At 40.6% G+C, this 27,591-nt stretch overlaps 6 protein-coding genes, 1 long non-coding RNA gene and 3 other non-coding genes across 10 annotated transcripts; 4 read left to right on the forward strand and 6 right to left on the reverse strand.

Annotated features, from left to right (window-relative positions):
- Positions 1–129: 129 nt before the first annotated feature.
- Positions 130–203, reverse strand: Trnai-aau. Its single transcript has one exon. It is a non-coding gene; the product is annotated as a tRNA-Ile (tRNA).
- An 87-nt stretch (positions 204–290) lies between these two features.
- On the reverse strand, positions 291–364 carry Trnai-aau. The gene has a single exon. It is a non-coding gene; the product is annotated as a tRNA-Ile (tRNA).
- Positions 365–453: 89 nt separating this feature from the next.
- Positions 454–527, reverse strand: Trnai-aau. The gene has a single exon. It is a non-coding gene; the product is annotated as a tRNA-Ile (tRNA).
- A 2,191-nt stretch (positions 528–2,718) lies between these two features.
- Positions 2,719–3,495, reverse strand: LOC6494600 (thioredoxin, mitochondrial). The gene is made up of 2 exons (XM_001959997.3): positions 3,103–3,495; positions 2,719–3,045 (listed from the first exon to the last, which is right to left on the reverse strand). The coding sequence occupies exons 1-2, from the start codon at positions 3,267–3,269 to the stop codon at positions 2,796–2,798; spliced, it is 417 nt and encodes a 138-aa protein (XP_001960033.1). The 5' UTR covers positions 3,270–3,495; the 3' UTR covers positions 2,719–2,795.
- A 52-nt stretch (positions 3,496–3,547) lies between these two features.
- Positions 3,548–4,139, reverse strand: LOC6494598 (general odorant-binding protein 56d). The gene is made up of 2 exons (XM_001959998.4): positions 4,007–4,139; positions 3,548–3,945 (listed from the first exon to the last, which is right to left on the reverse strand). Exons 1-2 carry the CDS (start codon positions 4,127–4,129, stop codon positions 3,604–3,606), a joined length of 465 nt encoding a protein of 154 aa, XP_001960034.4. The 5' UTR covers positions 4,130–4,139; the 3' UTR covers positions 3,548–3,603.
- Positions 4,140–9,316: 5,177 nt separating this feature from the next.
- On the forward strand, positions 9,317–11,035 carry LOC26514017. The gene is made up of 3 exons (XR_004309885.2): positions 9,317–9,416; positions 10,570–10,687; positions 10,742–11,035. It is a non-coding gene; the product is annotated as an uncharacterized LOC26514017 (long non-coding RNA).
- A 1,656-nt stretch (positions 11,036–12,691) lies between these two features.
- Positions 12,692–13,343, forward strand: LOC6496010 (general odorant-binding protein 56d). Its single transcript, XM_001959999.4, has 2 exons — positions 12,692–12,850; positions 12,913–13,343. The coding sequence occupies exons 1-2, from the start codon at positions 12,803–12,805 to the stop codon at positions 13,258–13,260; spliced, it is 396 nt and encodes a 131-aa protein (XP_001960035.1). The 5' UTR covers positions 12,692–12,802; the 3' UTR covers positions 13,261–13,343.
- Positions 13,344–15,390: 2,047 nt separating this feature from the next.
- LOC6496011 lies at positions 15,391–16,380 on the forward strand. Its single transcript, XM_001960000.4, has 2 exons — positions 15,391–15,532; positions 15,589–16,380. Exons 1-2 carry the CDS (start codon positions 15,464–15,466, stop codon positions 16,225–16,227), a joined length of 708 nt encoding a protein of 235 aa, XP_001960036.2. The 5' UTR covers positions 15,391–15,463; the 3' UTR covers positions 16,228–16,380.
- Positions 16,381–17,087: 707 nt separating this feature from the next.
- LOC6496012 (general odorant-binding protein 56a) lies at positions 17,088–17,661 on the forward strand. The gene is made up of 2 exons (XM_001960001.3): positions 17,088–17,188; positions 17,242–17,661. The coding sequence occupies exons 1-2, from the start codon at positions 17,129–17,131 to the stop codon at positions 17,593–17,595; spliced, it is 414 nt and encodes a 137-aa protein (XP_001960037.1). The 5' UTR covers positions 17,088–17,128; the 3' UTR covers positions 17,596–17,661.
- A 208-nt stretch (positions 17,662–17,869) lies between these two features.
- Positions 17,870–19,975, reverse strand: LOC6494597 (general odorant-binding protein 56a). The gene is made up of 2 exons (XM_001960002.4): positions 18,393–19,975; positions 17,870–18,325 (listed from the first exon to the last, which is right to left on the reverse strand). The coding sequence occupies exons 1-2, from the start codon at positions 18,450–18,452 to the stop codon at positions 17,975–17,977; spliced, it is 411 nt and encodes a 136-aa protein (XP_001960038.1). The 5' UTR covers positions 18,453–19,975; the 3' UTR covers positions 17,870–17,974.
- Positions 19,976–27,591: the final 7,616 nt, after the last annotated feature.

Consider the following 27,591-nt stretch of genomic DNA (forward strand, 5'->3'; position numbering starts at 1 on the left):
ATGATCACGGGTTCTAGAATAGAATTTTATTTAAAAAATATGAAAAATTACAAAAAATTACTTATTACTTTCCTAATTTAATAAAATTTATGTTTATATATAGTGAAGAAAGTAATAGCAAAATATTTATGGCCCATGAGGGGATCGAACCCGCGACCTTCGCGTTATTAGCACGACGCTCTAACCAACTGAGCTAATGGGCCTTGATACAGTTACTTAATAATAAAAATAAAAAATTATATAAAATAAAATATATAAAAATATAATTTCTTATACAAAATATTATTTAATGGCCCATGAGGGGATCGAACCCGCGACCTTCGCGTTATTAGCACGACGCTCTAACCAACTGAGCTAATGGGCCCGTGATACCGTTACAAAATCATAAAAAATATAATAATAATAGATAATTTTTTATTAAAATAGACTGTCATAGAACAAAAAATATATTCATGGCCCATGAGGGGATCGAACCCGCGACCTTCGCGTTATTAGCACGACGCTCTAACCAACTGAGCTAATGGGCCTTGCTGACGACAGCGATCCTCGAGCCCCATTCTTGGAGGTGTCTGCTCTATCCGTGGGACTATAAATAGATAACCATTCAAAAAAATCAGTAGATAAGAAAATACTAGAGATTTTATTCGGTAGCTATAATTAATTAACCCACACGGTAGACGGCATTAATTATGTGTCTCTGGAACTCCTGTGGGACTTGAGGTCTGGGGCGACACCACATGCATCATCGCAAGAGAACATTTGACACTTCATTAAAAAGCAACATTACCAAAATCAATTAGAGACATTCCCCCAAGCAATGTCCTCGCCCAGACAGCCAGGATGTATGTATGGAATAAAAGGACAGATACGCCAAGAGCGGTAGCGAGAGCAAGTTTGTTGTTTTTGGCAAACAAATAAGCAAACAATTGCGATACATGTTGTATTTGTTGCAGTTGTTGCAAATCCACAACGGCGCCGATCCACAAATTGTTTGAGGACGAGACGAGACATTGTTTGCATTTTGAATTGCCGCAACTGAGAGGCAGGAGCTACATCTCTTTCTATAGATATACAGAGAGAAAAATAGTTCAAAATTAAAAAGAATACAAATATAATAAATAAATGATAAACCATGATGGAACAATTGGCCTGAAAAGATAATTTTTTGTTTAAAAAATACTTGCAATCATAGATAGTTTTTAATAGATTACACGGTGCGACAGTGAAAAAACACTTGAGAAACGAGATAGTGTAGGTTGTTAATCTGGTCGAAGAGAACTCAAAAATATTTTTTTTATATTTTAGGAACCCTCCAATTTTTTTTTATTTAAAAAAAACCGTTTTTTCGGGACTTTTTTGCGCTTAAAAATTCCTGAACGCGTTTTTTTTCAACCGATTTCAAAATTTTCGGTGTTTTTCAATAGTTAAATGTTGTAGCTTTTGAAAAAAAAATATATCTTCGATTTTGTTGAACAAAAAGGACAAAATTTTTACACCTGAAACTAAAGTTTTCGACTTTTATTCGTGTTTTTCGGATTTTGATGCCAGTTTTTCGGTAAAACTTACTAAAATTCTGTCATGTTTGCCACATATCAATGTTGTCTCATTCATTCTGAATAAAACGAGACAAATTTCATCAAAAAATAATGAAAATTGGTGAAGTTATAACGCTTTTCCCAAAAAAAGTCAACTCAACCTAGCGGGCGCTTCGGAGGAACAATGTGTATAAAAATAAGAGTATATTGCTTTCTTCTGACAAAAAGTTTGTCATTTATGCCACATATTAATATTGTCTCAATAATACTGAATAGAACGAGACAAATTTCATTAAAAAATAATGAAAATTGGTGAAGTTATAACGCTTTTCCCAAAAAAAGTCAATTCAACCTTGCGTGCGCTCCGGAGTACCTGTGTGTATAAGTCAGGAATATGCTCTTCTTCTTATAGTGCTCCCATGGTTTTATTGACTTTTTTTGGGAAAAGCGTTATAACTTCAACAATTTGTATTATTTTTTAATGAAATTTGTCTCGTTCTATTCAGTATTATTGAGACAATATTAATATGTGGCATAAATGACAAACTTTTTGTCAGAACAAAGCAATATACTCTTATTCTTATACACATTGTTACTCCGGAGCGCTCGCTAGGTTGAATTGACTTTTTTTGGGAAAGGCGTTATAACTTTACCAATTTTAATTATTTTTTGATGAAATTTGTCTCGTTTTATTCAGAATGAATGAGACAACATTGATATGTGGCAAACATGACAGAATTTTAGTTAGTTTTACCGAAAAACTGGCATCAAAATCCGAAAAACACGAATAAAAGTCGAAAACTTTAGTTTCAGGTGTAAAAATTTTGTCCTTTTTGTTCAACAAAATCGAAGATATATTTTTTTTTCAAAAGCTACAACATTTAACTATTGAAAAACACCGAAAATTTTGAAATCGGTTGAAAAAACGCGTTCAGGAATTTTTAAGCGCAAAAAAGTCCCGAAAAACGGTTTTTTTTTAAATAAAAAAAAATTGGAGGGTTCCAAAAATATAAAAAAAATATTTTTGAGTTCTCTTCGACCAGATTAACAACCTACACTATCTCGTTTCCCAAGTGTATTTCGTTTTTTTTTTTTGTCGCACAGTGTTATTTTTCCCAGTGCCTGTCACAATAGCTTGCCAATAAATTGGTTAAATGAAAAATGAATTAAAAACGTGCTGCCGTTTACATTGCTTAAATCAAACTTTATTCGAGCCTACATTGTACGAATCCCCACATTCGAATGACATATCCTCTCGAATTAATTCTCGTCATGTGACATTACTTTCTTCAACCAGTCGCGGATATACTCGCTTGTCTGTAGACCAACCATCCTGTTGACGACCTTGCCCTTGTTGATGACCACCAGAGACGGCACGGAGCCCACGTTGTAGTCCATGGCTAGTTCTCCGTGCTCATCGATGTCCACGCGAGCCAGTCGCACTTTGCCACCCTGCTCACTAACAATGTTCTCCAGCCGAGGCGCCAGTGCCTTGCACGGGCAGCACCAGCTGGGCAGTAGAGTGTTAGCAGATGGATATAACTTAAAAAATCAGTTTCCATGTTACCTGGCATGAAAGTCTACCACCACAGGACGATCGCTGTTTATAACGCGCCTCTCAAAATCCTTCCTGGTCTCTACATCGAAAATAGGCTGGCGGCGGCTGGAACCCGCAGAGGTCAGTCTACGGTGGGCCTTCATCAAGCTCAACAGGCGGTTACGATAAGCCGACATAACTTTATTCACAGTGGGAAATGCAATTTAGAATATCCAATAAAATAAATAGATAAATTTTGACAGACTAGAACACAGAATTTTAAAATGAATTTTCACGAAAATTGGACTTGGTTACTAAAATTTTTCACAAAATTTTAGCTCCAAAAAGTACGTTCAGCTCGAATCTTTGAATTAGACTGGGGAGCTTCCCCGATGTTTAAACCATTAGGGTTTAAAAGGAAATCCAAAGGTTACTTTATAAGAAAAATGTAAGAAAAAGTTAAAGAAATACAACATTTTTCTTGCTCAGATATTTCTTTTATTATTTTTTAGTTGCATTTTAGAATAAATCTTAAATCTGGGCTTGGTTATTGTAGTAGCACTTGTACAGCTCGTAGCTGGTAGCGCACTTATCGGTTCCCTTGAGGGAATCGCACTTGGCCTGAACCTCCTTGACCTTCTGCTCACCGGCAATGGGACCCAACTTGGCCAGAACCACATCGGGCTTGATCTGTCCGTTGGCGATAAAGCCGCTCTTCTCCAGGAAACAGTTGGCGAAGCACTTGACCTTGGGATCAGGATCCGCAAAGTTTCCAGAACGCAGGGCCACAGCCTGTTGCTTGGTGATTCCCTCCTGTTCGGCACAGGCCTTGGCACGGGCCTTGACTTCAGCCTTCTGGGTGGGGGTGAGTTCCTGCGGAAGTTATATTATTAATAAGGATATATTGGTCCTTTAAGATCCTCAGATTTCTCACCAGAGCGGAGGCCATAACGGCAAAGGCGGCCAATACAATGATTACTTTCATCTTGCGGATCGGGAGTTGCTTAGAAGCAGTTAGAATCGAAACTGTTGTCTTACCCCCAAAGTCAGTGAGCATTTATACGATTTGAGATGGTGGACTTTGCGTCTTGATCGTATTAACATATTCAGTTAATGGTTCCCTTTCTTCTCATTTGGATTGAAACCTCATTTGTTTAAAACGACAACCACATGCTGACTGGCAGTTTCTGTGAGGTGTTGTATCTTGTCAGCTATCAGTCAGCTAAAAAGAAGGCTTTCATAGGGCTTCTGCACTTTATTAATAATTTTCGTAACGTGCTTTAAAATGTCCTGCTTAAGTCAGCAAGGATATCCTCTGCCCTAGCCCACAGCTACCACACACATTTGGGTCACATTAGATCCCAGGGAGCTGATAACATTTGGCAGCCTTTCACTCGTTGGCCTGGCCATATTTACTTGGGCCAAATGAATGATGACCTGCCTCCTCCACCCATCCTGCTCCTCCACCCAGCCCCAACCGCATTTTGTTGTCTAAACATTTTTATGATTCAGGGTTAGAGATAGGTTTATACTTTGGCTCTGTCTTTACATAATCCCCACTGCTTACACAGGCATCAAGGCGTTTTAGCAATTAGTTTCTGTTTCTCCGAGCATTGAATGGGAAGATAAGTAGCCCAGAGTCTCCTGGGCCTGATGGGATCTTTTGGGGGCTTTGATAGATGATTGACAAGCGAGTGACAAGCGAGTAGAAGAGATAGAATGGGGCTAAGGGCTAATGCTAAATTTTAAGGGGTTAATGGTTGTGCAAGAAAGATTTTTGGCATTTCATCACTGCTAATGTGCTCTTGCTACAAAAGCCAATCACAAAATATTTAATTTAGTTTGTAAAAGTAATTAGAGGAGTAGGTGGGTATAAAGAGTCTTGAAACTACATTATGTATAATAGGTAGCTCTATGGAAAAATAACTTTTTTTCGAAACTAATAAACAAAAACACTCTTCAAATGAAAATGAGGTTTCCATTGTTTCCCCACAAAACCTCATAGCATTTAGTGGCAGAAAGTCCATATATGGTGGTAGGGTGGTATCTAAAGCACAACGACTCACTTTTATGTGTTATCGTTTCTAATTTGTTTCAAATTAAATGAGTTTTAAACATTTTCACAGCCAAATACAATCATAAAGCGTAAAATATACCCTGAATGACGCCAGTGTGTACATGTTTTTCGGATGGGTGGACGACCAAAAGGATCTCACTGGCGTCGTCGTTTGTTTTTTTCGTGGGTGGTATGGTGGGGCTGTTTGTGGGTGGTCTTTGCAGGAGACTCCTGCAAATGTAATTAAAAAACTTTTAAACCGCATCAACATAAATGTATGGCGCTTAAAATTCTGTGCATTTGACAATTTTCGGTTGGCAAAAAGTTGACATTTTGTGTTGCCGTGTTTTGTGGGCGATTGTGTGTGTTGTTGGCCCAAAAGAACCGCCAAAACATGTCAGTCATCCCGCCCTAACTTCAACCACCCTCCCTCTCCGTATATAAATATGTATTTCCGCTCCGGCGATGGCCATTTGTATTTGAGTTAAATGAAATGCTTTAAAAGTTATTAGCCCTCATAAATAAATATCAGTCGAACGGCCATTTATTGATGACGGCCCATACCCATTTAATGTGTTTATCATTTTTACGAGCCACTCTTTTTGGCAATTTCATTTATTTTAATTGAACCCCTTCCCAGTCTAGTACTCCCCCTGCTGGCCAGTCTAGTGCAGGCCATTTTTTAGGCCATGTAGATAGGCCATAAAGACCCGAAAGACTTTTCGTTTAATTGCATTTAAATCGCCGGGCAAAACACCTTAATAGACCATTAAGTTCCGGCCCTCTAAAATGGTACCCATTTCCTCCTCCCGCCCCAATAAAGGTTTAGTTCTGCAATATGTGTGTGGGTATACAGGTTATAACCATTCGTAGTCGGAATTCCATTCCGGTCATTATTGCTTGGCCATAAATTTAACACTTGGTATCATTTTTCAGTGTGAAATTTAATCAATTTGATATTGAGGAATGCAGGATATTGGAGTTTGGGTCCAAATAAAATTCTATCCTATTAATTGTTCATCTGTTGTGGTGTAATGTTTAAATGTTTCTGAAAATAAACATATACCAAATAGTGACATCATCTCATAAAAAGGAATTTCATCCGCCCTTCCATCGGGCCCCCTCAGGCTCCATAATTTTCCATTAGCTTTATTATATACTCATTGGGGCGAATGCCTTATATCATTGTTATTAGTAAATCTTATGCCGAATTAAATTGTTCCCCTTGTGACATGTGGGGCACCGATAAGCTCTAACTGGGCGGCAGGACCTGCAACAGAATCATCAGAATCGGAAACTGTTGGCCAATTCCTTGGGGGCTTCTCGCCTCTTTTCCGTCTTTTGGGGAGCAAGTTCGTTGAACTCTCCCCAAGTTCCTGGGTAGTCGCGGAAAACTAAGGGATGTTTCCAGTTCCTCTTTGGGGAACCATTTAAGATTAGTTTTGTGGCGGTAATGATGTTAAGCCCTGATATATGGCATGAAAGCTTTCCTATACATAGATGTATTAATAAATAATACAAAACTATAATTAGAAACATCTCGGCTTGACTCATAGGATAGTAGGTGTTGCGGAAAAGCCAACAAAGATCAGTTTAAGATGGAAAATAGTTGCCAATTCAGCACTTTACTAATCTGATGATTAATCAAAAATCACTTGAGTGTAAAATGCATTACTTTGTAACTAGCAAATATGCGATTATTCGAAAGTAGGCCCCAGGTTGAACTGAAATCATTCGGGTTGAATTATTGCCGCAGTCGAAATGGCTCTATAAACACTCGTGAACCAGGTGCAAATGAAAGTTTTCGCACAGTCATTTCCCGGTAAGAGCGAGGGAGAGAGCTCTTTTAATTAATTTAATGACTGCCTGATGTATTTGCATATGGAAGTGCATGTGCGAAGAACTTTCGGGCACGTGAGTAAATAATCAACTCTTTTGTTGCAACTCCGAATTAAACCGAGTTTGTTGGGAGGTTCATTCCACCCACAGATCCGTGCACCATTGCCACTAATTATTTTAACAGCATGCAAGAGGTATGTTTTCTACTTTCTCCCCCCAAAAATCCTTTGCCATTCCTTGAAAATTCAACTTGTTCTGGCGATGCTTCTGGATAAACTCCAGAAAGTGAGAAACAAGCTAAGTTTTCTTGGTATTTTTTGGCCAAGGGAGTGAAGTCCGTAATCCGCATAGCTTATCACAAATTCCGGGCATAACTCAAAACAGAATCGCTGCCCGAGAGGGCCAGTTTGGAGGCAAATTAATGGCCAGATCCGCATTGTTTTTGGCCCCATCTTTTCGCCCCAAAGGGCGGGCATTGCAACACTTTCTGATTGCATTAGATGCTTACAATAATTTTCGGGGCTTCCGTTCCGGAATGGGAACGTAAATGGAATATTTTATGCAATTTATTTTGATCAATTTGCACGTCGCAATGGCAACAGTAGCAACAGTAACAACAGTAACAACAGCAGCATCCCCAACCAAGGCAGGCGGAGGCGCCTAAATATTCTCTGGGTATTGTGGATGCAATCGTGCGTGCCTGAGAATGGAAATTTCCGGCTAAAAGGCCACAGGCATTTCAGCATTTTTTGCCAAATTAAATATTACTGAAATAATTGAAAGCTAGAATTTTTCCTTAGAAAAAAAACCTTTAACGTAATTATCATTTTATGGCAAAATGCAATCTACTTGTAAGATTTTCCCATTATAAAAATAAAAGTTGGAATGTAGGCAACCATGCGTGTGATAAGTTTTTAAAATTGTATCCACGGATTGGTGTTAGTGGAATGTTTTTATTAAACCCATTTGCAGCCCACCTCATTACACACTAAAAAAGCAATCGAGCATCAAATTACAAAGAAAATAAAATGCAAATAGGTTTTTCTTTTCCTTTATAACATTGTCCCTTCCATTTTTTTTTGTTCTCGTTTTGTAGAGGAGAGATCCTTTTCCGTGTCCTACCAAAGTTTTTATCTGTCTCATATCCCTCGGAGTGAGTTCCAATTTCATGCAGCTGACCACGGTCCCCGTAATTGTAATTGCCGTGCCGTGGATTGGAGTGGATTAAACAATTTCCACATTTAACATGGCGCGTCTTTAACCTTTGCCACAATAAATTTTTCCGGGCTTTCCTTGTTGCCTTGTGGCAGTTTTTGGCAGATGTTTGGTCGCTACTCCGGTTTTGGGGCTTAATTTTGGTGTCGGCGATAAGAATTTTTAGCGACGTTGTCATTTGGGGGCTTTGGCTTTTACGAGGCGGCACCAAGGACGCATGTCCTTGTTGTGCGTCTAATTAGATGCTTTGCCTAATTAGTTGGTTTTATGTGAGACTCTTTATGCCCTCTGGATTACCTTTTTCGGTTCGGTTGCAGTTTCCTGCCGCCAGTCAAGGAGTCAAGGATAACCTTAGGGCTTTTCTCGATATGTGTGGCATACAGATTACAAAGTGCCAGGAGGCAGTATGAGGGGGTAAGCCAGAATGTTATAAACTTTAACGTTTATTAAAAATTCCGAGCGCCCTGGGAAAAAGTATATATATATATATAGTCACCAGCGCACCATGACAATAATGTGAACGAAAGCAGCGCATTTGCTGCTGATTTTCGCAGCTTGAGATTTTCCATTTTTCCATCATCGGGACTTGGGAGTCCTTCGGTCTTCTCCTTCGGCTCCTCCTGTCTTTGGCTCCTGGCTGAGTTAGATTTTTCAATTTCTTACAGAACGAGCACTGCATTCCTTCACCTGGCTGTCTTTGATGCGTTGTATGACAGGAGAGCCGGGGAGTAGCAACAACAAATACACTTTGGTTGGGCGGACACACGGACAAAAGGCGGACAGGCGGACAGAAGGACTGAGTTTAGTTCTCCCGCATATGAACTCCCGCATCCCCCGCCGACCGAATTGAACTTGTCACAAAAGAATTCATTTTGCAGAACTCGGAATTTGCCAGCAGTTAGGGGTTAGGGATCGGAAAATGTGCGTTGAAAAGCTTTGTAAGCTCTGACCCCCGACCCCATTTTCTTTTCTTTTTTTTTCGCCGCCGCCGCCTTTTTGTGTGTGTCCCTTATCCAAGGCTCCATCGGTTCTTTGGGGTTCGTTAACTGGAATTCAATAAATATTACTAAAACACTCGCATTCGCATTCGAATTCTCATTCGATGTTTTCTTTGCAGCAGATGCCAAGGCAAAAAAATAAAATAAAATAAAAGGGCCAGAACCGAACATTTTCACATAATTTTTGGGCCCTTTGTGATCCATTTTTAGGACCACCATTAGCTCTTATCCCAGGGGTGAGTACATTTTGGCTTATTTTATGATCCGTTTTGTTACCAAAACGAACAATTTTTTTTTTTTATTTTGGTAATACGAAGACATTTAATTGCCTAATTGTTTTGTTTTTGGCATTTTATTGCGGACGGAGCCGGGTTTTTATGGAGAAAGGCACGCCATTCTTTTTATTACTTAATTACTTAAATGCGTTTTATTTTGCATGCGTCATAATCATAAACAAATTATAGAAGTGGAAATTATGATATCTCTTGGCAATTTTAATACCAGTCCTGGGAAAAGATATTTCAGATAACAGATTTCCACCGAATCTTCAAACTAACCCACATAGCAAGAATGAATCAAATATTTTCCGGAATATTCCGCTTTTGTTTAATCTTTTCAGAGTCCTAACCCAGTTCATCGTGGTCTCATTATAATTTAAATTAAATGAATTTGCTTTATTTGATTAACCTGGTTTAGTGTTTCGCTGGCTTTCTGGCCCATTGCGAATGTTGGCAACGGATTTGCTGCTCCAATTGTGGCCCCGGCCAAGTCCTGTTTGAATTTATTAGCCACCGTTGGGTTATTTCGACCCTATTTCCCTCCAACCCTAACTGGCTTTGGTTTCCTTTCGGTCATCTCTTTTTATTTTCTGAAATTAATGCGGCAAACACTAATTAATTGCGCAGGTGTTGCAGCTGTTCTGGCCCCAGTATCTGATGTTGCTGTTGGCAGTCGTGGTGTTGTTATTGCATGGGATAAGCCTAATTGAATTTCTGTAGCTTTTTGCTAGGCTTGCGGATTCTGGACTGGGCTGGGCTGGTCTGGTCCCTGGGCTGGGGGGGCAGGTGGGTTGTCTATCCCGACACTGGATATAATTAATTACAAAGCTGCCATTATGCTGGACCGGGTGCATTTATTATCTTTAAATTATTGATTTTTATCAGCCAGTAGTTAAACATTACAATTAGGATACAAACAGGATGGTTTTGGGTATCTATGATGACTTAATCAGTTTGTTTTACCCGCTTTATGGAATAATAATAGGTCGTTCTGAAAATATTTTACAGTAATCATACATAAAAAGAATTAAATATTACCCCTTAACCTCAGACCATCATCAAATTCACGCTTGGTATATATTTAATTGTTTTTCTTTTTAATTTCTCATAGCTAATAAATTGACTTTTATGACTGGTCATGAGAAGCTCGTAAAATTTGCATATGACTGTGAATTGTGAATGGGGTTTGTGCCTTTAAGTCGAAGGAGGAGTCCTTCATCGGATGACGGGTATGGTATGGTATGGTATTATTATTATGTCAACGTAATGTTGTCGTCAAATAGTTTTTCGCGTGACATTTGCATTTCAGTTCAGTTCAGTGAAGTTGAGTCGACTGTTTGGACCCGAGGGTCCGATGACATTTCATTAGTCGTTGGCAGCCGTTCTTGGGTCACATAATAACGTGTGCCATTGTTTTTCATTGTCGTTTTATGTGCTGTTTATATTTTTATGGCATGCCATATAGTATTTAATATTTATATTATATATGAAGCACATGCGACAGACCCTTTCCATTCGTATCATGTCTGCGATAAAACAGTTTTATTCGTTAGGAACTTTTAGGGACAGCTCAACTTTTGCACCAGGTGGATACTACTACCAGGGGTCCCTCTCCATATATCCCATTCTCTTGGAAATAAACCATCTCCTTCAACTGAAATCAAACTACTTGAGAAGCCAGTCGGCTTGCCGGAGACTCTTTGGTTCGTGTTTGCAGTTATTATTGTCTATAAATCGTCGGGAGGATCCTGGCTGGAGGAGCAGGAGCGTAAGCCGAGCCAGCACCAACAATATACACGTTGACATTATGAATTTATTACTATTTAAATATTTTATTTCTGTTATGGCCATGGCAGGCGACGATGGGCCGCAATAATCGTTCTGACATTTTGTTTTCCTTGGCGTGCGTAACTATTTACGAGTTTTCCCTGGTAAGTTTTGCCCAGAAACTTACCCAGTTTTCCTCACTTTTCTCCACTTTGAGTAGGCCATGAATTATCGATGCTGTCAGCAATAAATATTGATAAAATATATGATTCAAAGTTGTGTGCCACTACGTTGTGTGTTGGTGACCTGACTCGATTACCATAATTTAAACAATTTGGACCGTTTAGTGAATCTATTCTTCTTGAAAATTGTATCCAAATCCATATAGCCAGCAAATCATTGGATGTCACTTTTATGGCTAATGAACAAACTAATCAGCGCAACCAGTTCAGTATTGATCTTAATCTCATGGACTTGGGGTTTTGAGACTCGTTTGCATTTTAGACTTTGATACCGGCACTTGACTTCAAACTTGGCCAAAACAAACCCAAACAATAGAGGCTGGTACGAGAGAAACCGGTTTCTTCAAGCCAACTTATTACCTGGTGATAATTAATTAAAAGCTCATAGTACCTGAGGCCTACAAACCTAAACCCAATCATGCAAATAAATAAATATAAAATACCTAAGAAAAGAAAATAAATATTTACCTTTGGACTTGAATTACTTTTTTATTTGTTTGTAAGTCTTTTCTCTCAAACTTGTTGAATGGATATTCCCAGAGTGAGAGGCTCCAAGAAACCTATATCTAGAGTCTAGACTCTAGAAAGCTGCCGAATCATGCTTCTCGTGCAATATTTTTTATTTACGAAACTCCCATAAAAACGTACTTAATCTCTGAGTAAAATATTTTATTTCAAGTTGATGTCTTTAAGAGTTAGTGTTGAGTTTGTAAAAAATAAGAATGAAAACAAAACAAATTGGTTGACGCTTCGCTGAGCGTGGTGACCCTTGGGAAAAATAGATTCTATAATCGTCGGAAAATCTATAATCACAATTAGCACTTACATTATGGAAATCAAATTATTTTAGCCTTATAATGAGCTCGGCACTGCCCCCCAGGCGTATTATGGCCAATTATCAGTACAATGGGAATCGTAATAGACTTGCTTCATTTAGTGAACTTTACGTTAGATGATGAGTAATTTGCACTGGCCCCATGAATCGAGTGGACTTTAAGCCGGAGAACAAAAAAAATGAGTCAGAACCGGGTTATCGGATCGGTGGGGCACAGGTCAATAAAAAAAAAAATGAAACAAAAACATGGACCGGCAAAATCGTTAAAACGGATATTTAAATAAACTATCCAATATATACCCAGGTAGACATTTAATTGCGTATACGGTGTGATCAGCGGAGTAGAGCGAAACAAAACAGCGATAATCAAAACAAAACTCTGGCGAGGTTGTATATACAAAACCATATAAAAACCAACAAGCGGTAGAATCCGAGAAACAGTATCAATACCAAAGGCTTTCCTGCAGCATCTCCAGTGGCGAAATATTAAAACACCAAACATGAAGTTCCTGATTGTCCTGTCCGCCATTTTGGCTCTCACCACAGCCGTAAGTTTGTCAATAGAGGCAGAAACTGTTTAATATAATTAAAACACAACAATATCCTATAGGACCTAAACCTCACCGATGAGCAGAAGGCCGTTGCCCATGCCAATGGAGCCCTCTGCGCCCAGCAGGAAGGCATCACCAAGGAGCAGGCCTTGGCCCTCCGGGGTGGCAACTTCGAGAACGCTGATCAAAAGGTCAAGTGCTTCGCCAACTGCTTCCTGGAGAAGACCGGCTTTTTAGTTGATGGTCAGGTCCAACCGGACAAGGTTCTGGCCAAGTTGGGACCCATCGCCGGCGAGGATAATGTGAAGGCTGTCCAGGCCAAGTGCGATTCCATCAAGGGAGCCGACAAGTGCGACACTGCCTTCCAGCTCTACGAGTGTTATTACAAGAACCGCGCCAATGTCTAAGAGCCCTGTATTATTATGTTAAAAGATCTGTGAATTGTTAACTATTATTTTAAAGCAAATATAAAAAAATGTGAGCCTAAAAATATGTTTCTATTTGAGGAAGTTTGTTGAAGAAGCCATGTACTGCTCATTCCCTGGACAATTAAATGTATTTATTTTATTGATTTTCTATTTATTTCAAAGTAATCTCGTTATATCATAAAGACAATGCCTTTTGGGGGTAAATAATTTTGAAAAACCTTGACATCGTCCCAGATCACGCCCACTTCGGCATCTCAGAGGAAATTAAAAGCGAAATTCTTATACATAATTACTTATGCATATTCGAGTTGTCAATGGATGTCGTTCGCCGTCGTATGACCCATTTGCCTGGTACATTTGCATAACAGTGGGCCATCATTAGAGCCCACTGTCAGACCGTCGTCAGGGGGCTTAAGTCCGCGGCCGGAGGACCGATCCCAAAGGCATTTGCACGCTCATGTTTGGCATAAATATTGATGAGCGGCGGTCGGAACTGTTGTTCTCCTGCTCCTGTAAACTTTTGCGGCACAAAGGACCACCTCCACATGCGTTGGCTACGGATGGAGCAAATGATTCGGACATAAATGGGTCCCGGAGTCCAAACAGGGGGCGAGGCCGGGTTTTTAAAAGTCCAAATCCAATTAACAAATCATTAAACATTCATTGAGCACGTGTCGCAATTGCATTTACCGGTTAAGCTCGGGTCAGGCTTTCGGTGGTTCATTCTTGGTGGGTTGTACGCCATGTTTTCAATGCATGCCACAAAAGGGACATTTGCTTCTGCTTTGGGGAATTTGGAGCAGAGCCAGGCCACCAGGAGTTGGCGTCTATAATTCATTTTGTCACTTCCTGGCGGGATAGCCTGTCCGGTCCATGTCATGTCACTTCCACTTAGCATCCGTTTCAGTTGCAGTTGTCTGCCCAAGATCCTTTGCGCAATCAGTGATGCGTTTACTAATGTCTATTAAAAAGGCAGCCCAATCATCGAACCCCTTTCCCCATCGCCCCGCCTAAACAGATTCCCATTCGACATCAGGATAATGCATTTAGGGAGACAGCCGTGGCGGCTTGTCAAAGAAACCAACACGCTTGATATGGTCGGGAAAACACATTGATGCTCGACATCTCAGCCTTTGTCTTGTCCGCCGTCTTGTTGCTCTCATCCTTGGTCTCTAGTTGGCTTTCAATGGACCTAAAGGACCAAGGATATGTGCTGGGGGTTGGTTGATGCTGCGAGTTGGGTGGTTAGCCTGCGGTTCTCACATTAATGTAATTTAATTTTATAAAACTCCGCTGCGGGGTGACTGCCACTGTCTTGTTTCATGGTCCGATGTCTTTCCGTATGGAGTTCCTTTGATCCTAAGGACCATGTGCTCTGTGGTTGGGGTTTTTGTGGTTCTGACTGCTTATTATCAGGCCAAGACTGTTATTAAGAACGTCAATTGGAGTTGGCATTGCCAAGAAACTAAAGAAAGTTCATGTTAAAGTCACAGACACTCGATATTAATGTGATTGGTTTTCTAACAGAATCGATTTTAATCAGAAAATTAAAGTAATAATACATTTACAAAAAAAACCAACCATACATATGCAAGAAAACTAAAAGAAAAAACTATACTCATTACTTGCAAAAACAAATTAGACGAAAATTACAGCAATTACTTTAATTGAAACGGCAAACAATGTAGAACAAACTTAACTCTTTGCGCAATCAAGTATCGACTATATACTCTTATTATCTCGACGTTTTATGGACGGGCATTTAAAATGGTTTGTAGATTCATCTGCCAAATTGAGCCTGACATTTTTTGCGAAAGCATTTTCCCTTTTTGTGTAATTATAGTGGACATTAAACGAGCCTAACAAATATGACAGATGAGAGGCTCATGACCATCGCTAATTTTCCTTTTTTTTTATATTTTGGCAATGCTCTGGAGTGTGACCTCTTATAAACACTGGATCTGATAAAGACCATTAACCGATACTGACTGGAAAACTCGTTCAGGCATAAAAATGATTGCTAATCGATTTGAAAGACATTTAAACTGCAATTTGGAAAAGGAAATCCCAATCCTCAGGCCCGGCTCTATAAAAGCAGACCGCAAAACCGTGACAGTCGCTATTGTTTCATATTTTTTTGGAAAGTAAATCATTCTAAACCGAGATCGGGAGTTAACTTTTAATGTATATTCAAGCTAATCTTCTGTCCTTGCTGTGCTTGGCTATCAGCGATCTTCTGCCATCGACATGGGTAACATTTTAAGAAATTGCTTATTATTTTATGGATCTCGATATCATATATCCTAGGCCCGATCACTGACCGTCTCGCTCAACATGTCCATGACTCGGACTCTCGTGCCTGATCCTCCCAATGGAACTGAGCCCAAGCTCAGCCAGGACATGTTGAGGTCCTGCATGCGAAAGACCGAGATCTCAATGTCCCAGCTAAAACTCTTCCATATGAGTCTGCTGAACAACGATTACAATGCCGAGAATGAAGTGGCTCCGCCACCAGCCCAAGCTATGAGTGATGTCAATGCTTTGCCTGATCTGGACTTCTCCGGGAACTCCCAGATGCCGTTCCTCAACTTGAAACACAACGAACCGCTCCAGTGCTTCGTCAGCTGCCTGTACGAGAGCCTGGACGTGGACAGGTACAACATCCTGCTGGAGGAAGCGTTCAAGAACCAGGTCCAGACCATCATCCAGCACGAGAAGGCCGACATCAAGGAGTGCAGCGATCTCCAGGGCAAGTCACGCTGCGAGGCAGCCTACAAGCTCCACCTGTGCTACAATCACCTGAAGACCCTGGAGGCCGAGCAACGTATCCGGGAGATCCTTGAGCGGACGGAGGCCGAGAGCGAGGGACTCGGTCCGGACGGCAACGACTTTATTGATGGGATTCAGCACTCCGGGGAATCGGCAACCGAATCCAAGCCGGAATAAATATAGGGCTCTTATGTTTCTTATTTGGTGTCTGAAAAATCCTACACAATATAGTTAAAAACCAATGGGTGTGCACAAATTAAAAAATATGTTTATTAAAGTGCCTTTTAGTGCAACATGACAATAAAGGTTTTTTAATACAAAAATGTGATTTTTTAGAGAAATTTTTAGCCTCCAATCTTGAGAACAAAGAATATGAATGTATAGTACTTTATTTAAAATTCTTATTGAATAAAGGTATAAAAATATCGTAGAAAATTAAGTTGTAAAAAATAAAATGTATTTCTTTCTATAAATAATCTATCTGAAACTGGAAGATCTGTTTTAACCAAAATGTAGTCTGCTTTTCGGCCTTACTTATTAAGGCTATAATGAAGAGATCCACCAAACATACTATTAGGCGTGGATTTAAAAAAATATATTAATTAAAAGTAACTCAAAATTAATAAATATCAAATGTTAATTGTGTTAGGTAAAAAGTGTGTCTTTATTATATTAAATACAAATGTTGTACATAATTAATGCTATTTTTTAAGTCTCACATGAAACAGTTTTTTGCACAAATACCTGAAGATAGCTGAGGACTTTTAAATTAATCCAAAAACGTTCCGAAATAAATAAATTCATCAACAAACAAAAATAAAGCGAAAATTACAGCTCACTGACCCGAGTGATCATTGCAGACGAGAATGATTTAACGCCAGCTGGTTGAATTCGGAAAATAGCCAATTGGTTCAACAAATTAAAACGAAAAATTATTCCAAAATTGAATAATACATATAATAGAATTTTAATAACTTAATTGGCAAAGTACAGATTATATTTTAATACTACTGAGAGTATTTAAATCGCCGAAATTCTAGGCAAAATTCAGTTGTCAAGTGAAAATAGATACGCAGAGATGGCTTTCAAAGGATTAGTGGTTCTGAGCCTTATGGTCGCCCTTTTCGGAATGGCAAAGGTACAACTTTTTAATTTAAATTGAAAATCCTTTAAAATATCCCTTAAAAACAGTGTCAGAGTGCAGCCGAAATGGCAATTTACAAGCAGATGCAACAATCCTGCATCAAGGAGCTGAATATTGCCGCCAGTGATGCCAACTTGCTGACCACCGACAAGGAAGTTGCGAATCCTTCGGAGGCCGTCAAGTGCTATCATAGCTGTGTCTATAAGAAACTGGGCCTTCTGTCCGATAATGGGACACCGAATGCCGACAAAATCGTGAAACTGGCCCAAATGCGATTCAGTAGCGTTCCCGTGGACAAGTTGAAGGCACTCCTGAGTAGTTGTGGCGCCACCAAGGCACCCACAACCTGCGACTTTGTCTTCAACTACGAAGTGTGTGTGGTCAAGGGCTTAAAGGCTTAAAGGACACTATGGGCCACACACGGCCAGCCACTTGAAATAATAAACTTAGTTCACATGTTCAAGGCAGTTTGTGTTTAATCATTTTGGCCATGGGGCATGCTGATGTATTATAATTATGCAAATTGAAAACCGCGGATCTCCAGCCATGAATATATGGCTATAAGCGGTTTAAGCGAGCCAGGATATTAAACCACAAACAATTAAGTTGGACACTCACCATTAAATATTCCTCTCAGACCATTTCCCATTTGCACCAATCTTCAAACACCAATTATTTATCTGACAAAGTATGTATTCTAATATCGCAATCAAATCGTCATTAATTTTAAAGTTTTAGTTAAGAATCACAATTTGCCAAACACCATCCATCGGGATAACTTTAGGCCTTGACGGGCTTGAATTCCTCGAAGCATGTGTGCAACTTGACGGCTGTTTCGCATTTGTTCTCGCCCTTGATGGACCTGCACTTGGCCAGAGCCTCCTTGGTCTTCTCCTCGCCGATGAAGGCGCCCAGCTTCTCCAGGACAACATCCTCCTGCAGTTCACCGTCCTTCAGAGTGCCGACCTTCTCGAAGAAGCAGTTGGCGAAGCACTTGATGTTCTCAGTGGGGTTCTTGAAGTCCTTGGCCTTGACCTTGGCCACCTCCTCCTCGGTCAGTTTCAGCTCGGCAGCGCACTGCTCACCATGCTGCTTGGCCAGAGCCTTTTGGTCCTCGTTAAGCTCAACGGGCTAAGAGAGCAAAATCATTTTTAATAGAATTTGGTAAAAAAAAGGGGCGTGATCCCTTGATTCTTACCGAAGCCACAGCCAGAGCCACGAACAGAGCACTCAAAGCGATCACAATGTAGGAGTTCATTTTTTCGAATGACTTGCTAGAACGTTGCTGGAAGTTCTGATGCCGGCTTGATCGGAAATCATGGCTTTTATACCCAAAAGTTGTAGGCAGTGGAAGCCGGTTTGTGTGCTTTTTAATGGCCCCGGGCAGTGATCCATCTTAGCCAGCTGATGGGTTTTTGTTTTGTTTTGAGTTTTGTTTTTCGTTTTGGTTTGTTTGTTTCTTCCCTATTTTCTTTGGTCTAGGTTTACCTATAGACTTGTACATATATACGTATATAGTTTTTATAGTCTCTTTGGTATCTTGGCTTATAGTACTTTCGTCTATTTGTGGCCCGCGGCCACGCAGACAGTCTGAAGTAATGGCCACTATGAAAGCATGGTTCATTAAACCGCCTCCTCCGTTCCCTGCGGTACCAGGAGAATCGAATCAATTATACAAATAGAACATAGACATGGTACAGACAGCGACGCCTCAAGTGGTCTCCAGATCATAGGTCGCTCAAGTTACAATCGCAGATGGATTTCGCATTTCGAATAGGAGGAGGAGGCATTGGGGGAGAGTCCAGATGGAGTTGAAGTTGTGGTTGAGGTTGCTCTTGCTCCACTCATTATCGCGGTACTCCATCAACAGTAGAAACTTTCCACTGCGCCCCATTCCAACTGGCCACAGCCACATCCACATCCACATCCAAAGCCAAAGCCAAATCCAAGTCCAAATGACAACGCCCCACCTCGGATTCAGTGGGTTCTCTGATTCAGAGATATACGTATTTCTTGGACTACACCTCCGCGCTTATTGAAAGTTGAGAAGCGCAAAAGGAGACAGACGACGGCAAAGTTTTTTCATTTGAATCCTATTATTTCAGCGTAGTTGTAATCTTATTATCCACGAGATGACAGCAAAATGACATTTAGAAAATTTCACGCTGTGTGAAATGTACAAACAGCTAAAGGAATAAGTAAAAAAAAGACCAAACTCGCACACACATACAAAATGAAAACACCAGGAAAACCAACCCAAAACCCAAGGAAAAGTCGAAGGCGGGAAAATGCAGAAGAAAGTCAGCCAAGCAATGCGTGTGGGTCGGCGGCGGCGGTGATGGAATTGTGCCGGAGTCGGTGCTGGGGCCGGAGTAGTGGCCGGATCCGGAGTTTCTGATTGGGAATTGCGTTGAATGGTGTTTCTGCGGCCGCCGTCGCCCTTAGAAAACCTTCGTCTACTTCTTCAAGTCGAGTGTGTTTTTCACAAGTTTTCCACTGACTGCTGGCTACTGCTACTGCTACTGCCTTCTGCCTTTTCCTTTTAATTTCAATTGTGACATTTGTTTGTCTGCTGTCAAAATAAAGTAGCTTTGGCGCAAAAGAAATAAACCATAAGATTGCGATTGAAAATTTTCCATCCATCCAAGAACGCAGCGCCCAAGAAGCCACCCACCGACCCACCCATGCCGACCACCTCCACCACAGAGTGGCTGAAAACTTTTCGCTCTGACGCAATAATAATAATAAACTAAAGCTCGTTTGACTTTTCCGCAAATGCTTTGAAATCCTTGTGTGGTAATCTTAATTCAATTTGTTTGCGGTGGGGATGGTCGACAGGCGACGTGCATGCATGCTGAGATTGATTTGAATAAAGAAAACACCAGGATTCTGGATGTTTTAAGTAAAAAACTTTTCCATTTCAAATGCTAAAACAATTTTAGGTAAAACAAAGTATGTTATACTAATGAAATGACTTCATTTTTAATTTTATGGATCATCTGAAACTTTTTTTGGGGAAAAATTTCATTAAGACGGGAAAAATGTAAGCTTATTTTTAATAAACAAACAGAGCTTATGAACACTACGGCCTGGGCATTCCCAATAGAGTGAAAAACAAACCCATGAAAAGCATAATCAGTCTAGCAGGGCCGCTCCCTTCAGCTAGAAATTAAGTACAATTTTCATTTTAAATTAAGCTGCCAAGCATCCCCGCAGATCCTGCTCAGCTTTCGAGGTCATTAATCACCGCAACAGCAGAAGCAACAACATGCTGGCCAAAGAGCATTTGTCAGAGCCTTTTGGGTTACTTTGGGGGGGAAAAAGCATTTTCTAATCGTCCCCCCACAGTTTGGAGCAAGAGAAAAAAAGTATCAAGCTGGAAAAGTTCAAGCCCAAGTACACATGTCAGGCAGGAAAACTCCACCTGTTTCTTCTTTTTTTTTTGTTTGTTAGAAAAATGGTCGCTAAATTTGCGTGAAAAGGCAAATAATTTGGAATTCCCAGGGGTTCTAAATAAGTAAATTTAAATTGCATTTGTATGCTTTTCCTTATTTTGGTAACGAGAGAGAGAGAGGGACTTGTTGGGTTTTTTGGCCACAACAAGTTTTTGTTGCCACCGTTTGCCGTTATAAATTTGCGTGTCAAAAGCGACGTTGTGGAGGTCCTTCCGCCTTTTACTTACTTTTTTTTTAACGTTTGATGTTTCGCATATGCGGAAGGAAACCTTCCGTCCAACAAACCCCACCCACTCAACCCTACCCCTTTTTGGCGGGTCTATGTGTTTGGCCAAATGTTAATGTCCTTATCAGCGCTTCAGCATTTTTACATGTGTCCGCATTTGAAATATGCGGCAATGGCAAATGTTTTTCTGGCACTTTGCATGCACCCAGGACTTTAGCAGGACTCTCATTCTTTTTGCCGCTGCCGCTTCCGTTGCAGTTGATGTCAAGTGTCAAGTGTCGGACAGTTGAAGTTATTTATTATAACGACAATTACACCAAAACGCTGGCCAACTCAAACGCTGGCTCACGTCAGGACCAGGACGGGTTCTGCGGCCATAATTACATTTCCCACGATTCTTTCGCAAATGGAAATTAGAAAATGCCAAAAGTACAACAAAAAAATAGAAATATAAATATGTAGAGGAGATGGGAAAGCAACTTCTCATTGCCATAATGTGCCCTTTGCTATTGCCACGCCTCTACACATGCCACACACACATCCTTTCAACACCATAGCAATCGCATCCTTCAGAATCCTCCATTCAGGAACAGAATCGGGAAAATTTGCTAATGTAATGATGCTTAAAAGTGTTTCAAAGTATTTCCCAGCCTTGTTTATTTTTATTTAAATGCCAGCATGTGTGGACGGTCTATGGGGTGTGGTGTGGGGCGTTTGATTGAATTGGAAATGCTTTTGCCAAAAAATTTCCATTCGCCTTCGATGTCGGCTGTCTGTTCTTGTCTACGACTCCGCCCTTCTCCGACGAATCCCTTTTTCGAGACTCGAATGTTTTATATTCAAGGGTTGAGTTGCGAATAATTTGCTAAATGGCTTAAAGATTGAAATACTCAAAAGCCGCAAAAAGCATTAATAGTCTGGACTGGACTTTGAGTTCGATTTCGGTTTCGGTTTTATTGTTTGCATCTCACTTATCGTGGCACGATTTTATTGCCACTTTTGTAGAAAGCTATTAAGTTTAAATTTACATTAACTACCCTAAATGAGTCTGATGTGGGGTTCCCGACTACAATTCGTGAAGTAATCACGTCAAAGAAAGCTATAATTATACGGAAACTTTTTATAAGAAAATCTTATCTCATTTTTTGTGTTTGTTAGAATCCAAGGTTCAAGTCCGGTATCTAATTAAAAGTCTCTGTTTGACAAACAACCATAACATCTTGTATAAACGACACTGACCTTCAATAAACTAAAAGAGAACCGACAAACATCGCTAATCCCTAGTCTCTACAATTAGTCTGAGTCGGCATTATCCTTCTGCCATCCTTGCTGCATCCTAGTTGCATTCCTCAACTTTAGTGGCACTTCAACTATTCATTTCGAGCCACTCGACCATGTCGATACACCCACCCATGGCCCAAAAGCTGAGATTGCTGCCCCTTCCATCTGTCTAAGTTCAATGCCATAAGTCGCAGTTGGATTCGTGTTTTTTTTTACAGTGTTTTTGTGGCTCTAATTCCATGTGTTCTGTGGGCATATTTAACGAGCGCCTGCTGTGCCACTTCAGCCACTATAATATGCCAAATTAAAACTTTAACTAGCGCGCCGAGAGTCCTACAGCATACGTCAGCATAAAGAGCAAGTGCAGTGCCAAGCCAAGCCAAGCCAAGCCAGCGACAGACTGTCATCATTATCATTAACAGACACACACACCCATACTGACACACTCATCAGGACTCGCGTTCACACCTTATCCTGCATTTGCAGCACTGGGGAAAAGCGCAGACCAAGATGCAGACTAATTAAATATTATGACATTCTAGACAGCATAGGTTGGATTTAAGATAAGTTTGAAATTATTATTTAAGCAGGAATGTCTGGTTTTGTTTTTGGCTTTTTTAAGATTATCTTTCTTTTTCCTAAACTTTGTAGAACCTTTTAAATACAGTCCTTTTTTATAGCCCTAGATACAGAACCCTATTTCTTAAACTTTACTCCTTAAAAGCTCATATTCCTTTAAAAAAAAATAAATTGTAACTCTTATATATTTAATAATTTATTTAAAAACTATTTTAAAATAAAAATAGTCTTTTTTTTCAGTGCTTAAGCTGCTGTTGTAGCGCTTATTATTGTCGCTGTAGTTGGCACTGAAGTGGCCGCCATGAAACAGTCTCACGCCCAAAAGTGACAGCAAGGATAGTCAGAGGACATAAAGGAAAGGACATGGGGTGGCATGGTGATGAGGTGCAGCTTCCGTTGCAGTTTGTTTTTCCTGCTACTCGCAGACGGCTTAGTGGCACAACCGCCAGAGGCAGAAGGGGAGCCGGTGTATATGACTGTGGCATAAAAAACATAGTGAAGGCGTTAATCTTTCTAACAAACCAAAAGTCCGTCTGCCGGCTGGCACATAATTTTACTTGCACTTTGGCCTAACATAATTTATGCACTGCAACTTTCCATACTTGTATGGGAAAAGTGGGCGTGGCATCCGCCTAGCAAAGGCGGCATACGTAATTACACACTTTGGGATAATACTGGGGCCAGAGCATAGCTACTTGCAACATTGTAGCATTGTGAAGCACAGGAAATGAAGCAGGAAAGGCAAAAAAACAATCAAGAATGTTGAACAAATAAAGGCAGGAAATTTGTACATAATAGTTGTGAAGAGATACTTCAGGAATATCTCTTCAGGAGGAAGGAAAAACATTTTAAATCCTTAAATCTTTAGTAAGAATTTAGTAAAATGCTTAAGAAATTAAAGCCACAGCTTGAACTTCTCCATTGAATCCAATTTGATATAATTATTTTAACAAGAAAATTATTACTTTTGGCACTTTCATTGGAAACTCTTATGTGGCTCGGAATTCCCAATCAGCACTTAACAAACCATTATCTTTGGCAACTCGTACGAGTTGATTTGGCCTTTAAATTTTACGGCCTAATGGTGGGGGCTAAAAACAATCTAAATACGTTCTATTGACATCCAAACCCTTGAGCATTGTTCGAAGTACTAACCAAACCCGAGAATCGGCTCTCGAATTATTCAAAATTCACTCAATATAGTAACGCATGCGCCGACATTTAGTACCAAAACTGAACGTAGTGGGGAAAAGTGGCGCCAGTGGTGATTCTGGAGAGAACCCCCAAAAATTGTACGAATCTCCCGATTTATCTCTCAATTTCTCTTTACGGCGACCAGCTGATTGTACGAAGTATTCATAATCTCGGGCTCCATCGCCTAAAAGCATGCTTCGGTTTTTCCTTTCAGGTTTTCCCTTGACTGTTTTTCTCTGCTACGTCGTGAAAATGCCTTGGGTTGAGTAGAGTTTTCTTCCTTTTTTTTTTGGTTGGTTTGGGTTTTTGGAGGGGTGACGGGATAGCAGCGGGTCTTTGTTGCTTTTGTTGGCGCTGCTCCTGCTTTCAATTCAATTTTTCGCCAGCTGTTGTGCTTAATTTGAACTTTAAGCATTTTCCTTTCCCTTATCCTTGTTGCTGTTGTTGTTTTGGGCATTTCCGGCTTTAAAACTGCGGCTGCTCCTGCGGCTACTGGGCGACAGGGGCAACCAAGACATTACGAATCGGAATCGAAATCAGCAAAAAAAATCGGAAAATACAGAGTCAGTAGTTGAGGGACCTTTGTGGGTCAAACAGTCAGCCTTTTAACCGCTAATGAAGACTTATTTCGCAATGGACTCCAATGGCAATGCACTTATTTACGGTTAGGCCGGAGTAAGGGCATTTTCCTTACCCGAAATATGGACCGGTTGACAGTATAAATAATGTGTTCCTTTGCCAGAATTTATGGCACTTGTATGTCTTCTGGTCTTCGGCATCCACTTGGCTGCTATAAATTAGAGCTGCGACCAGTCCAACCTTAAATGGGATATGCGTGTGTGTTAACCACCCACTACCTCCCACCCTCCCTACCTCCCTCCCTCACACACACACATACTCAGCCAGGACACGCAACAAAGAACACACACACAATCACACAAAGAGACATTTGGATAGAGTTATTGGAAAGTAACCGCCGAGTGGCAGCGGCTTTTGAGGCTTTAAAGCGTTTTCGAGGTGACACATAATGATTAGCCGGCCATTAATTGCCAGGACCCACTCTGGGCACTCGATTAAACTAATTAAGCAGCTGAAACACACACATTTAAGGACATTAACGAAGGCGTTTCTACTTCACACTAATCCCAAAAACTTATACTTTGAAAGAAAACATTTATGAAATATTCAACACTTTTTGTTCTTTTTTTCACTGAGAAAATTATTGATTTATTTCACAAAAGTCCTTAAAAATAATAAATCCATTTGACGTTTTCAAAAATTCATTGGTATGTCCTTAAGAAATAGTGCAGCACAGGCAGCAGGGACGATGCGGTCCATGGTGATGGTGTGGCGGTCCGTGATGGTGTGGTGGTCCATGGTGACCATGTGGTCCGCCATGATGCGGAGGTCCTCCATGTCCATGACCTCCGTGTCCTCCAGGTCCTCCATGTGGTGGTGGCATTTTTCTAATATTTTTTTACGTGCGTTTAGAACCAATTCTATGGAGCAACTAAATCCCTGTTGGTTACTTGCGGTTACTTATCGAAGTTACCCCACCTTGTTATATACAGATAAGTCGTATCTAATCTGTTTTGTATAACCTGCTAATCAATAGACCCGTATGTTGGCACAAACATTCCAATATTATTATTACGACCATGGAGATGAGTAAGACCTTGTTAAGTCAAAAAAACAGAGTTAGTCATGGCCAATAAAATGAGGAAAACCCCTCTAAGGTTCTTTCAAAAAGTGTCGTATACTCCCAAGATAACCATCTGGTTAGTTTAAGTTTGAAAAGTAATAATATTTGAAGGTGTGTCAAGTTATAGAAGAAACCGATAAGATAATTGTACGAAAATAATTCAAATTGCGAAGAACTTTAGGTTTATTGGAAACTTGTATTCTAAAGAACTTTTAGTTCAAGGAATATTTGGTTTATGGGGTTTCTCAGTAAGTCATTCTCTGATTTCTTCCATGACTTAGTTAGTGGAACAGTTTGATTTTAATTCCTGATTAAGTCAGTTGTGGCCCTGCAACTATTTTTTTTGTGTTTGACCCACAAACTTATTGGAAATTTTCCCATGCCAAGTGCAGAAGGAGGCATGTTGGCAAAAGAAAACGGAAAAACGCAAATGGTTTCGGCTTTTTGAATTCAATTAATTTTATCTGCATCAATTTTCCCTATATAATCGCATCAGCGAGCGGCTCACATGCGAATTCTCTCACAGAAAGGGCCAAAAAGGCAAAAGGACAACGTTACCCGAAAAAAGGACCGCAGCTCGTAAAATATATAAAGTCATTGCAAAAGCCAATTTGTATATCAGCGTTGGCGGCTGAGACCCCCAACGATTATCAAACTGCGAATATGCCACACACAAACTTACTTAAAATGCCCTTAAAAGGGGGGTGGCACTCTGTTGGCTGAGAGTTCGGAGTTGGAGGGGTTGAGCACAGTACTGACTGACTGAGCCTGAGCCTGAGCCTGGGCCCGTGCTTTCATGGTAACAATTACATTTCACAGATTTTCGTTTCTGGGGTCGCGTGTGGCGTTGCATGCCTGTTGTTGTTGCCTCTGATGTTGTTGCTGCTGTTTGGTCGCATTCGCGTCCTTTATTTCGGGGCTTAAAGGGGCTTACATTATCGCCAGTTTACCAAAGGCAGAAAGGAGAAACGTGAAAGGGAAACCCAGTTTTCCACTGATGGCCAACGTCTAAATATGAGAATGTTGTGTGAAAATGTTTAAAATCCACGCGAGCCTCTCTCCAAGCGCAAATGCTTAGCACGCCATAAGTGTCAGAGCCGCGAGGATTTCCCGGCCTGTGGTTTTCCCAGTGTATTTTCCCCCGCTCATATGTATGTATGTGTTTGTGCTGGCCAAGGAGTGGCCACTTTTGCATACCAAACCATACTCCTCCCTGGTCCTGCCAGGCAGTGGCGTGGCGGGCGCCAAGAAAGGAAGTAAATAGTGGAAAAGGCATAAATAATAGCAAATAATACGGCGACAATGCGCACAAATTTGCCGCTAAAGTGTAGTCATTGTCGGGTCCTTCGTGGCGCAAAATACCACAGGAAAAAAAAAAAAAAAGAAAACCACATAGAAAAGGAAAACCCATCGTCCTGTGCGTGAGCTTAGCCACAGGACCTCCTGCTTTTGGCTTTTTTGCATGATTTCGCTGTTTAAATTTATTACACATTAGATTTATGATAGCGTTGAGTTGTACCTACCTCCCTCTCGACCACACCTCACCTGACCCATGGCCCATTCTTTCTTTTCGGCCCCAAACACTTATCACTGGAGTCCCTGGCACAGTGGCTTTAATTTCATTGTTACAGCTCCTATTTGGAAATGGGTGTGAAGCATAATAATTTATTGGTGGCCATGGTTGCGGGTGCGTTTTTAAGTGATTTCTTTCGGTCGGCTGCCACTGGGCATGCACAATTATTATATGGGGCGTGTATGTGCCACTTGCCACTTGCCACTTGTGTCACCATCAACCGTCCTTGTGTGGTTTACGATTTTCCACTGCTTTTAACCCACGAATGTGCCTTTTAATCACTGGTTTCGGGTAGCGCCTTGCGTGGCTTTTAAGCGCTTATTAGAAGTGTGACAGAATTCGGAGTTGAAGAGGAAACGTCCACACGCCCCTCCACTTGCCACACAC

This window comes from Drosophila ananassae, chromosome 3L (assembly GCF_017639315.1).
Source record: "Drosophila ananassae strain 14024-0371.13 chromosome 3L, ASM1763931v2, whole genome shotgun sequence".
In the NCBI taxonomy this organism is placed as follows: domain Eukaryota; kingdom Metazoa; phylum Arthropoda; class Insecta; order Diptera; family Drosophilidae; genus Drosophila; species Drosophila ananassae.